Here is a 12,362-nt window from a genome sequence, read left to right on the forward strand (position 1 = left end):
TATGTTTTGTTAGAAATCTTAGGTCATGCCCTCAAACTCTACAAGAACACAGAAACCGGATTCTGACCTGACACTTTGGGTTTTTATTTGTGTTTCTGGTGTGCTGAACTGCTTTTATCTCGAGCTGCGTTCTTATCAAATCTGGTATCTTGTTATCGCCACTTATCATTATCAAAATATTTGGCATCAAGCTGACCAGCAGAGGTATTTTCCCTTTACTTCCACACTGTTTGGATGACATGTACATGGATTTTAAGGTGTAGCCTGAAAACCAACATTTAGGCATGGTCAAACAGCTCCTGGGACGGAATAGAAGTCAACAGGTTTTAAGGATTATTCTTCATATTCTAAAATCATTTTCTCATCTTTCTCTGGGGAAGCATGACACACTTCTTTCCAAGGCAATGTTTATCCAAGTAGAAGACAAACCTTGAGCCGTCTGCATAGCTCGCATGCTTCCTTTGGTTAAGCAGGGCACTTCTGAAAGTAGTCAGCTACTTTTGTCTGAACGAACAGGGAGTCAAATCACATCGCTTGTAGCTGTAGCATGTTGTCGCTGCTCCCTGTTTGAACTTTGGCTTTTAGCTGCAGTGTTTTGAGCTGAACACAGCTGCAGTAATGTACTTGCCAGGGGATTTCCAGGCAGCGCACTGTGTGGATTACACTCTCTTTTATGTGTGCAAAGAGAATTAATAACCTTTCCATACTTTTCGTATGGTTCAAATTCCACTTAGCCTTCAGGGACAAGTGCTTCTGTCCAACATTTTTTTTGCAAGCATCCATTTTTATAAACTGTGAACCTGTGAGTTGAGTTCTGCCAGGTCTTTCTGTCTTTTAGAGGTTCTAAATAAGACGATGATGTTTTAAAGTGTAGAGTATGACGTATTGAAACAGTCTTGTGTCGGTATGGTTATATAATTTGTTTAGCTTTAACATGAAATCACCCTGGTAACAAAGTCCATGAGACCAATAATTAATTTTTATTTGCTGTGCAGGCCTTGTATCATCAGAGCATTCTGGCTGACCCCGACACCTACCAGACTCCATATAATGATTATGACTATGGTGTTTAATAGCTACTGCAGCCAGCCAACTGTCTCCATTCCCACGCTATCTGTTTGACCTCTGTCCAGGACATTTATTACTCGAGTGCAGCGATCGAATGTACTATGAGTCTATGCATCAAAGTTTAAAGCCAGGAAGCAGTTTGTTTTTTTAAGCAGCAGACGTGCTGCCCTACATAAAAAGCATAAAAAAGAGTTCCATGATAATTAGATGTAGAAAAATACATGAATTTAACAGGATTTTCTTATTTCCTTGAACACCTTTTCTTGTTTTTGACGCAGCCTTTGTGTAAAACCTCACATGGTGCGGCTCCATTAATACCCACTAGCACTAGTACGGCTTTATATCCCTTCAATAACATTATCACAGTGCATCAAGCAGGCCTATCTGCAGCTCCAGTAAAAACAAACAACAATGTTAACCACCATGTGCTAGATGTTATTTTTGGAAAAGAGTAGTAATTGGCAATATGTTCTGTGAAGGCGTTTAAAAGAATTGATAACTATATATATACTACTACTAACTCTACTTCATACTGCTACTTCATACAAAATTAGCAGGAAGATAAACATCTTCTGAATGTAAGATGTTAATTTTGACTTCAATCGCATACACACTGGATGCCACAATCTTACCTGCGAGTCCTGGAGGAGTACAGGTCCTGGCGGGATGGCACATTCCCAGCAGTCTGCCTTGTCCTTGGCAGGGGCAGCAGCAATCATATGGTGATGGAGGAGGTGAGGATGGATGGATTGCGATGATGGTGAAGTGGAGAGCTATGTTGATAGTATCTTTTACAGACCTACTGCCTCCATAGATTTCACCCTCGTCAAAGGTTCGAGATCAAAGAGAGGCTAATGGTTAATTTTGAGATGTTTAAAACTTTACTGTATTAGCCAGTGGTCCTGAATAATCTGCACTACCATCCCACTAATTGCAACGTTATTTATGAGGGAAATGCTTCTCCTCACGCTATTCCCCCCGAGCAGAACAAAACATCATGTTCATGTCCAGCCACACTCTCCCAAATCTATTGTCCAGACTACATCCTATTTCTGGGCCTAATCGGATTAGCTCACTTGTTGAGGCAGTTAGCCAAGTGTTGCTGTATCTGTGCCAAATCATTGAAGGTTGTACCAAACATTTTTATGAGCATGTTTAGGTAGTCTACTTGCAAAAACTATTTTGGAAGTAGACTACCTAACTGGTAACTTATGTGGTTTTGGTCTAATTGGCTCAGTTATGAATGTAATATAACTTTACTGCCTTTAATAACAGCTAAATTAAACACAGTTTACGGTATGAGTTAGTAGTTTAAGTTGCTAAATTGTTAAATTGTTTTATGTTATGAATTAAATGAATTCAAATGTATTGCCATTTGATTTTAAAAGTGCTATGGTGTTCATTATCATGTCATTAAAAAGAACTTTATTTAAAATTATTTAAAGTTAACACAGTATAACATAATGCCATGGGCAAGTGTCTGAAATAAAAAAAAATATGAACAATATAAAAATAAATAAACTAAAATTAAGTGATAACAAAAAAACATAAGCAATACGAGAAGAAATAAATTACATAAATAAGTTGCATCTGTTAAATCTGATGACAATTTTTTTTTTACTCAAAGAGAAAGAAAGTGTATACATTTCGAAATTATTCAGGAAAAACACATTCATCAGGAGCACGTCTACAGATCCGTGTTAGGTTAACTTCACCAATTTGGGGATTAACAAACTGCACTTAAACGCTCCACGGTACGCACGTAGGCTCGGCTACGCTTCCAATCCAGTGATTGGACGACGGACTGTCAGTTCTGGAGCATGCCTGTCAAAGTCATCCAATCATCTTGCGTGTTGTTGGCCTGTGCGCCGGTTCGCCGGTCGGTTTGCAGCTGGGAAAAGGGGAACCAACTGGCGGAGGCAGCATCGGTGGTACGGTGCTATGGACCTCAGGGACAATGTCGAGACAGGGGAGACGGAAAACCACCCGGAGTTTTTCTACGTGCCGATTCCAGATGAAGCACCGTGCAAGAGGGAGCAGGAAAAGCTGTCAGGGGTCGTGAAAAACGTCCACAGAAAACTGCGCAGGAAATACAGAGAGGGTAAGCAGCCGCAGTGGGCCCCTCTGTCTCTCTGTGGCCCTGCTGCCGAGTGGCTAACACTTAACGTTCGCTCAATTACACAAAACTAAACCATTTTCTAATGTAATCCCAGTAAAGTTAGCATATTCTGCTTGCTCGCGTTACCCCTCCGGGGCTAGCGGCCTTGTTTTGTGGCTTGTTAGCTAGCTGTTGTGGAGCCAGACCGCAGTCAGCGGCAGTGAGGGTTGCACTCAGCAAGCGAGGCCTTTAAAGCTGCTTAACTACAACATTACACTCACTGCAAATGATAATACTGTTTTTAAACATAGTCACTTGTGTAAACATGTATTATCTCCCTACCAATACCAGTCTATCGACAACCGAGACCTTGATAGGTTACTAACGAGACACTAACAGAGCTGTTGACGATGAATGACTTTCTAATGTCCCTTCATTGCCAACAAATGATAACTCCGTGGACTGAACAAACAACTTTAGTGCAACGTTTACTGCCAAATTAGCTTTGTGTCTGAGCACTGGTGTTCATACATCAGAGACTGTCAAAACACAGCACTGATGCAGATTTTACAGAAAACACAGTTTGTTTGAGGACATGAGGCTGGAACTTCTGTAAGTGGATCTAAACCCAGCACTCTGATTTAATGGCAAAATGCATGGAAGAATATGTTGGGTCAGGAAGGGCTGGTGTCGTGCGAGCGAAGGCAGAGATTGGCCATTTGTGCTAAATAAAAATAAAGAGTCTGACCTTTATTTTGCAGGAAATACTAAAGAGATAGCACAACATGTGAATGGCTAAAATATCATAATACAATCAGTATATATCAGCATTTATTTAGGTTTGATGGAAAATCATTTAAGAAATCTTTAATAGACAAAATAACTGAGTGGGAAAGTTATACTTCACATTGATGCAGAAATCCTTTTAAGTCCAGCATTGCATCCATAAAGCAGGCTTGCTCGTTAGTTTGCAATGTTGCCCTCAATGGCCAAATATAATTAGAGCTATCAAAGGTAAAGCAGCCTTGATATCAGCAGTATAGATAAAAAAAAACAGGGTTACCTACTGTTGCTACGTGCCGTTTCTTTTCGCCTGGTGTGGCAGGTCTGGTGTCATGTCAGAGAGAGTTTGCACGTGTTTATAGAAAGTAAATCAGTTGCTAGTCTGTGACAGTCATCTTTGACACCATCTGTTGGATGCAAGTGGACAAAGTGTGACCTGAAAACAACAGGGACTGACATTTGTACTCTATAGTTTTACTTTTTAGAGAAAGGTTCCCCTTTTATTTCGCATAAATAAAATGATGGTGCAAACTGACACTTTGGATACAAATTTAGGGTGGATTTTCTTCTGCTTTTGCGATTTGGGGAAGTACAAACAGGCTCAGAAGTAACCACTTAGTTAGCTGACGATCTCTGAGACTATGATGTCTCAGACAAAATGATTTAGTTCACCAGAGATCTTGTTCTCGATCACCTCATCTGTCCTCACCCAGAAATCAGCCCATACTATTTGCTAATAAAATGAGGCCATAATCAACCTTTCTGAATGCAAAATGAAATGTAGCTTCATTCTGTCATATGCTTGTATTCCAGTGACTGACTTATAGGCAGCATCAATAAAAAATAAATAAAGGCAATGGAAAATAAAAAATAAAAAGTTGACTATATATATATATGTACATTTTATACAAATGAGTATAATCTTATGGACTATAATCTTAATGGATCTTTTAAAGCTGAACACTGTGTCAGGCCTTGATTTCCACAAGAGTTACTGTGTAATCATCGGAAGCTGTCTGTCCTGAGAGCAAAAAATCTTCTTTCCTATTATGAGGTCATCTGGATAAGAGCTTGATTTAAAATGGGAAGTTTGGAAAAACCCTTTCACAACACTTCAGCACTGACATCTGAGTATCAGTCAGCATCGTCATTGCTAAAAGAAGATATTAACATTTCACTGTGCAGCACTGCCAGAGGGATTTATTCCAGCTACAAGCTTGAAGTTGAAGACTGTAGTTTAAAGTGCCTACCAGCAGCGCTGAAGCGCTCCGGATTTACAAACTTGCTACAATGCCTACCCACACAGAGGCTTTGTACTCTGTCTCTCGTTTCTCTTTCTGAGGAAATGCATAGTCCTACCAGAGACTGTGTAGGAGGGGAACACAAACAGGCAAATTCAAAACTGCAGGTGCGAAGTTGTTATCTTGAGCAAAAAAACTTTATTAGTTCATCATGATGTTGTAACTGTGGCAGAACAGCCAGAGATTGCAGGCTAGATGATTTATTCAACTGTGCTGTTATAAAAGCCTCAAATATCATGATTTAGCTTTGTCTGCTTGAATGCCAAGCCGGTTTGTTTCATCTGACTGCCTCTGAATCAAAAATATGTATTTGACCATTTCCCTGCTTTCAGTCTCAAGGTGAACAGCAAAAAGAGAAGGCTCAGTACAAGACAACTTTTTGCTAGTTGAAACAAGTCATCAAAAACTGCAAAAAGAGGTTTCAGTAATGTTGTGGAGTCACTCAAATGTGACCACATTTTATTATCAGCTGTGTTGTAAGCAATGCAAAAAGATGTTAGATTTCGCTGTTATTTTTGTAAGCTCCGTTCTACGTTTCCACCTCAAAAACACGACTAACCCTAACTCGTAATATCCCGTTTCAAAACAATACCTTATCAAGTAATGTTTTGAATCATCATGTCAAATCAGAAAACATTCTGAGTAACAGAGACTAGCTGACTGTTTTGGAGGCTAGAACAGCACAGAGAAGTCATCCTGCTAGCAGACCTCATGATTGGTTAATAAGTAAAGCATGATCTGGTAGGCTTGGCATTGAATCACAGTGGTCATGCCTCCAGAGTGCTGCTGTTTACCACCACTCCTCTTGTTGTCCTTTCATTTCTGCAAATCTGATTTCTGATTTTTCCTTGTGGTCATGGGATTTCTCTCTTATCAGCTTGTTTGCCTATGCTACAGGCTGTAAACTTCTGAGCAACTGTGAAGATGTGCTGCAGGGATTTTTTTTTTTTTTTGCAGACATTATTCTAACTGTAAATTGACTATTTGAGGATGAGCTTCAGAGAAACAATTCCACTTCTGTGCTGGCAGAGACGAGTGAACATGTAGGCCATGCAGCAGTAAATGTGGCCTGATCTTCTTTAGCAGGTTTTCACAAAGGAGTTCTGTTATGTTTTGGTGCTAAAGGGGAAGACCAAAGTTGGCAAGTATGTTGTGAATGTTTGCTGTTTTGTTGTGGATGGTGAACATAAAATAAGATGATAAGAGATGATGACAGTAGAGTCAGTGGCTCAAGCCAACTTTTAAAGTCTCAGTTGATTTCTCTAAATTGTGAGGTCTGTGATTTACTTCTCATGTTTTTATTTGTCAGTTCTGTCCTCATTTTATTTATTACATTTTTTTTCTCAGTGGGAGACTTCGACAAGATCTGGCGCGAGCACTGTGAGGATGAGCAGACGCTGAGTGAGTACGCCCTCGCCATGAAGAACCTTGCTGACAACCACTGGACCAAAAACTGCGAAGGAGAGGGACGCATCGAATGGTGTCGCAGGTAAAGATGGCCTCAAATGCCTCCCAGCGTCCTTCAGCTGCGGTTTTAGACCTCGTGGCTGAGAAGTCTGACTCATCTACACCTGTAGGATCTGCTTTTGTGAGGTGTCGTTGTCGCTTTCACAGTAAGGTTTTGATTCCACTTCCACAGTGTCTGTCAGGAATACTTTTTGGATGGCGGGATGAAAAGAATGTTAGAGAAGGATGAGAAAAGTGCCACGCTTGGCAGGGGTCTGACTGCAGCATCTGTAAGTGCCCAAACGTACAGCACCATCCCCAGGTGAGTTGTAGCAAGCTTCTCCTGTCATATATGTAGATGCTGGAATCATCTGTGATTGCAGCACAGAAGTCTGTGCTGCATATTGTTTGCATAACGTATGTACTGTATAATAGTCTACAGTACACAGTTCTTGCAGTAACAATATAAGAACTCAACATGCTGGTTTGTAGTTACAGAAATTTCGGTTTCCTGCTTGACGTCAGTCAAACTGCAGCTTTACTAGAAATTAAAAACAAAGCAAATGTCTTGTAAAGATTTACTGCTTAAGTGTTTTGCTTTTGGAGCCGTTTTATTAATATCCAGAAATTATTTTAGTTTTCATAGTCATGGCTAGCGCCTCAATTTCTTTGCAACAGCGAACTCCAAAACTTTTTTTATGGCTACTTTTTTCTTTTTGCGATTTTTATGGATACTGCTTTGAATATTTTGTGTCACAATCTGTAAGAGCCAGAGCAACTCACATATTACAGAGAGAAATGATTACAGTTGCTTTTTTGTATATTACTGTAAATGTTTTTTCTTGATTGGTCATTTTAGCCTGGTAAGATTGTTCACAGAGTTTTAGTTTGCTTTAGCTTCTACAAATTAACTTCATTGTTTAACACATTTGACACACAGCAAATGTGAATAAAATCGAATATCCATCACTAGATGGTTTTTCAAGCTGCCTGCAACTTTGCTTCAGTTCAAATTCTGCAGCCGTGCACTAGTGCCCCCTACAGTTTGCAGTATGTATTACACATGATATAAAGGTGTGTGATCCTTAAACGTGCTCGTGATTTCTATTATCATTGGAGCCTTGCTGCTAATGTAAATTTCTACCTCAAGTCTATCCTCAGCTTTATTAGAAAATACCATGAAAGTAACTAGTATATATAATGTAACAGAAAAGAAAACATTCTTTGAGCACTCTTTGGCAGAGCAAGAAGAAAAGTTGTGTTCAAAGCCTCCATTTAGTCAGGCACAGTCAAATTCCCAGCCTGAAGACAGTGATGGGGGTCACTAAAATCATCATCCTCCTCTGAGGACCACGAATGTTCCTGACAAACTTCTCGATAATCTACCCAGCTGTCAATGTATCTTGATTAAGTTGCTGAGTAGAAAAACGGACGGTCCAACCAACATTTCTGTCCTTGGATTCAAACACTCTCACAACTCATGATTGCTGTTGTTTTAAGTCGTCTAAGTGGCATCATTTTGAATACTTGGTCACTGGCTGTAGAAAATATTCTGTTATAAATTACAGTATTGTTAGCATTTTACTAATTATGAAATATTGTTTGTTTTGTTTTGTATTTGCGAAATATGTGCTGACCTCGCAAAGCATCTGTGCTTTTTTTTCTTCTTAAACACGCCATGCTTGCATAACATGTACTGTACTGTTGCAATCAGAAAGTTCAATTGAAAAGATTTAATGGGCCCCTGTATGAATTGTCTTGTTTATTAGTTGTGGAAGAAATATCAATACCACACAACAGTGTGTGGTATAAGATTAAGAGGCAGAGTTGGATGCAAAAGTTAAATGTTAGTTTTGACAGTAAGCTATTGGCATTGACACCTCTTCCACATTTGTGTTGCAGTTCCATCTCTCAGCTGGGAAAAATGCGCCTTCTTGACGTGGGAAGCTGCTTCAACCCTTTCTTGAAGTTTGATGAATTCCTTACAGTTGGTATTGACATAGTGCCTGCAGTTGAGGTATGGGTGCTTATTTGTTCAGCGTACTTTTTGTTCACAACATGTTTTAAATTCTTGTTGACACAAATAAAATGCATGAGGTTTTCCTGTCTTGATGGCCCCGTACTGGCATTACAGAGCAAAAGCAACACCAGAAATGACTCATGCAGGGGTATCGGTGTTGTGGTTAGACAGTCTGTGAACGAATTCAGCAGAAAGCAGAACAAAAAGCGCCTTGCAAGCTGCAAGTCGAGAAACTAGGTACATGCTGTCGGTGGAATGACGATGGTTCATGTTCAAAGATCACATTTGAAAGTGCTGAATGTCTGCCTGTCTTCTCCCCTTCAGAGTGTGTACAAGTGCGACTTCCTCAACCTTCAGCTCCAGCAGCCTCTGCAGCTGGCCCGTGACGCGGTAGAGGCCTTCCTCCGCCAGCTCCACAACCCCATCGACACTCTGCCTGCCCAGCTTTTCCACGTGGTGGTCTTCTCCCTGCTCCTGTCCTACTTCCCTTCCCCATACCAGCGCTGGATCTGCTGTAAGAAGGCCCATGAGCTGCTGGAGCTGCACGGCCTGCTGCTCATCATCACGCCCGACTCCTCCCACCAAAACCGCCACGCCCTCATGATGCGCAGCTGGCGCGTCGCGGTGGAGTCGCTCGGCTTCAAGCGCTACAAATACGTCAAATACTCCCACATGCATCTCATCGCCTTCCGTAAGGTGTGTCTGGCCACCACCAGCGACCTGGTGTCACGAAACTACCCTGAGATGCTCTACATCCCTCAGGACTTCCACTCCAATGAGGAGGAAGAGTGTGCCGACGTGCCCGTGCAGGTGCGCTCCGAGTTTGAGGATGACCAGCTGGCTTGGGGCTTCACGGAGCTACCTGACACGCCCTATGATTCAGATTCCGGGGAGAGCCAGGGCAGCTCGGTGCCTGGCTTCCACGAGCTAGAAGACCCCATCCTGCTTCAGAGCTAGGCTTAACCAGCCCCCCCCCCTTTTCTCTACGTAACTGTCACCTCCCCTTCAACTGCTGCGCTGCCAAATTTAACCTGCTGCATTCTTCTCCCACTTCTCCTCCCTCTCCTCAAATTAATGCAGTTTGCACAGTGTGAAAGAGAGAAGTTTACAGATTATTTTCTCATATCCACTCTCCTCTGAGAGTACACACACATACACACACAGATATACACATACCACACACTAAGATGGATATATTTTGATAAATGTCTAGGTTTTTTAAGAGTTGGAAAGCAAATGCCCTTGAGATATCTGAACTCCCTTCTCCTCGATTTCCACCCCATCTTCCAATCAGCTCTCAATAACAAAAGTCAGCTTGTCTACATTCTGTACTCAGTCTCTGTTTGAATAAGCTAGTGTGGCAGGCTGCTTAGTACAAAAGACAAATACAGCAACACGAGCAGTGTGACAGGAGTTTGATTGCACTGGAGAGACTGAGATGGAATGACTGGGCCGGTACGCTTGCTTGTGTCACAGTCATGCAGCTAGATTTTCTGAAAATTCTTGATGTGCATTTAGTTTTCCAAGACAAAAAAATGAATATCATTGTTTTGAAATATATATTCAGTCAAAACATTGGTGTTGTCCAGTGTTAAGTGTGGCAATGCCATTTTAATTTGGCATCCTCTGAATGATTTGTGTATCTTTTACAAGAAAGTGGTATTTGTAGCATTTTAAACATTTTCAGAACCATACGGTAGGAGTATTATTAGGTTTACTAATGTGAAACTGTAACTGTGTTGACTCATTGTAAAAAGGTACGAGTATTTCAGAGTAGGTATTACACTTTTTTCCTCCTCTCGTTGTCCTCACAAATATTAATACAGAATTATCTCCTGTTTGATTTCCAATACATTTTTGCTCTCGAGCAAAGAAATAATACGCTGCAAGTCAGTGACCCATAACAAATGGACTTTACAGCACCAGTATCCTTTGACGCAATTTTGTAACTTTGATGTGAAAATACAATTAGGTGCTCTGCCTCCAAAAAGATCCAGATCTGAGCTCCTCACAGTCAGAAAATTCACCTTGACAGAAGAGATTTGCACTAACTTCCTGTTTTGTCATACAGAACCTCTGAAAAGGTGAGAAACTGTAGATTTTAGCAATAGCAAGCGAGACCAGATCTGAAGATCCTTAATCCCGCGGGGGTTAGCTAAAGACACTACCAGACGAAATGTTAGTGTGTGTTCCTGCCTGTCCCTGAACAGGCGAAATGTGTGGGTGTGGTTGGGTTTGTCAGTGTGAATGAAGGAATGAATTTGCGTTGAAGTGTTTCTTGTCAGTGGCACTTTATCATTGATCCCAAAGGGTGTCACAAAATGTAGTTATTTTCCTATGATGACAGTTTTACAACCAATATGATGGGCCCAAAAGTAAGTCTAAGGTGCCTTCTTTGTTCACATTCACTGTACGTTTCGCAGCAGACTTTCATGCCCCTGGAGAAAATGAAACCCATACCTTTTAACGAAAAGATATCAAGCTTCTTTGGTCAAGCAGTACATACAAATGTCCGGTTCTCTTTTATTATATTAATGGATAACAAGAAACATTTCCAGTGTTGATGTAAAGCATTGTGTTGTTGCCATTCCCATATCATTTTCCAGTTAATGCACATCTCTCTGCTGATATCTCCTCTCTTACTCAGTACCACACATACTCAGACTTTGAAGAAGCGTTTTTTGTGATTTATTGGTGCATTTGTCTTCCAGTGTTTCTTTTGGTCCATTTGCATGAGATGGTTCATCTTCATCATCAACATTTTCAACAATGCAGAACAACGTGTGCTTCTAGTATGGTTGTATTTCTCTTTTATAAATGAATGTAAATGTAAGGTGTCTGTGTGGATTTTTTGTTGTCATTGATTGACACATGAGATCTATCAAAATGAGTAGTGGCTGAAAACATCATTACTTAATTAGATGTAATACTGCACATAATACCTTGTAGACTTTGCATAGTATGTTTTTTTATCTAGCCTACTGAGGCCATGTCCTCTTTTTTCAGTAGGCAAAAAACACTTGAAACTTAGACATGGTGGGTATTTTACAGGCTAATTCTAGTGTTACTGTATCTCAGTAGTCCAATATACCTACTGCTACATTAAGGCCAACAAAAATGAAGCTATTAAAGTAAATGACAAACATAAAATGTGAAAATACAGATATAAAAACGTTTTTTTCTTTTTCTAAGGGAAGATGGTGCATGTATTAAAATCCTGGCTATGCCCATGCTGCCCCTTTACATTTTGAGCACAGAATAAGCCTTTTAAAGCTGCTTGGATGTTGTTAGTGAAGTGCTGCAGCAGAAGGCAGAAATAACTTTGAACCCTGCAAGAACTGCCTCAAATCTGGAAGCCAGAAGTAAAGAGCTGGTGCCAATTGTCAGTATCCAGGTTAAACACATTTTTTTAGCGGAAAAGTTATTTCTGGGCCCTTAAAATAATCTGAAATCCAAGTGAATGTTGCTGAAAGATCCGGAAAAATTAAGACACCTCATAAATGAACCTTGAGTTAAATAATTTTGGTCAGACGCATTCTTAGTTTAAAACTAGAAGCAGAAGTGACTCAGTGTGAACATATCCGTGGATTAGGCCTCTAACTTCGGTTAAGCAGTTTTGACCCTGGGAACTTGCCGTAGTCGAAGC

At 40.5% G+C, this 12,362-nt stretch overlaps 1 protein-coding gene across 1 annotated transcript; it reads left to right on the forward strand.

Moving 5' to 3' along the window:
- Nucleotides 1-2,928: 2,928 nt before the first annotated feature.
- On the forward strand, nucleotides 2,929-11,539 carry bmt2 (base methyltransferase of 25S rRNA 2 homolog). The gene is made up of 5 exons (XM_041939329.1): nucleotides 2,929-3,169; nucleotides 6,598-6,739; nucleotides 6,890-7,018; nucleotides 8,599-8,713; nucleotides 9,041-11,539. Exons 1-5 carry the CDS (start codon nucleotides 3,010-3,012, stop codon nucleotides 9,671-9,673), a joined length of 1,179 nt encoding a protein of 392 aa, XP_041795263.1. The 5' UTR covers nucleotides 2,929-3,009; the 3' UTR covers nucleotides 9,674-11,539.
- Nucleotides 11,540-12,362: the final 823 nt, after the last annotated feature.

This window comes from Chelmon rostratus, chromosome 6 (genome assembly GCF_017976325.1).
Source record: "Chelmon rostratus isolate fCheRos1 chromosome 6, fCheRos1.pri, whole genome shotgun sequence".
NCBI classification, from domain to species: Eukaryota; Metazoa; Chordata; class Actinopteri; order Chaetodontiformes; family Chaetodontidae; genus Chelmon; species Chelmon rostratus.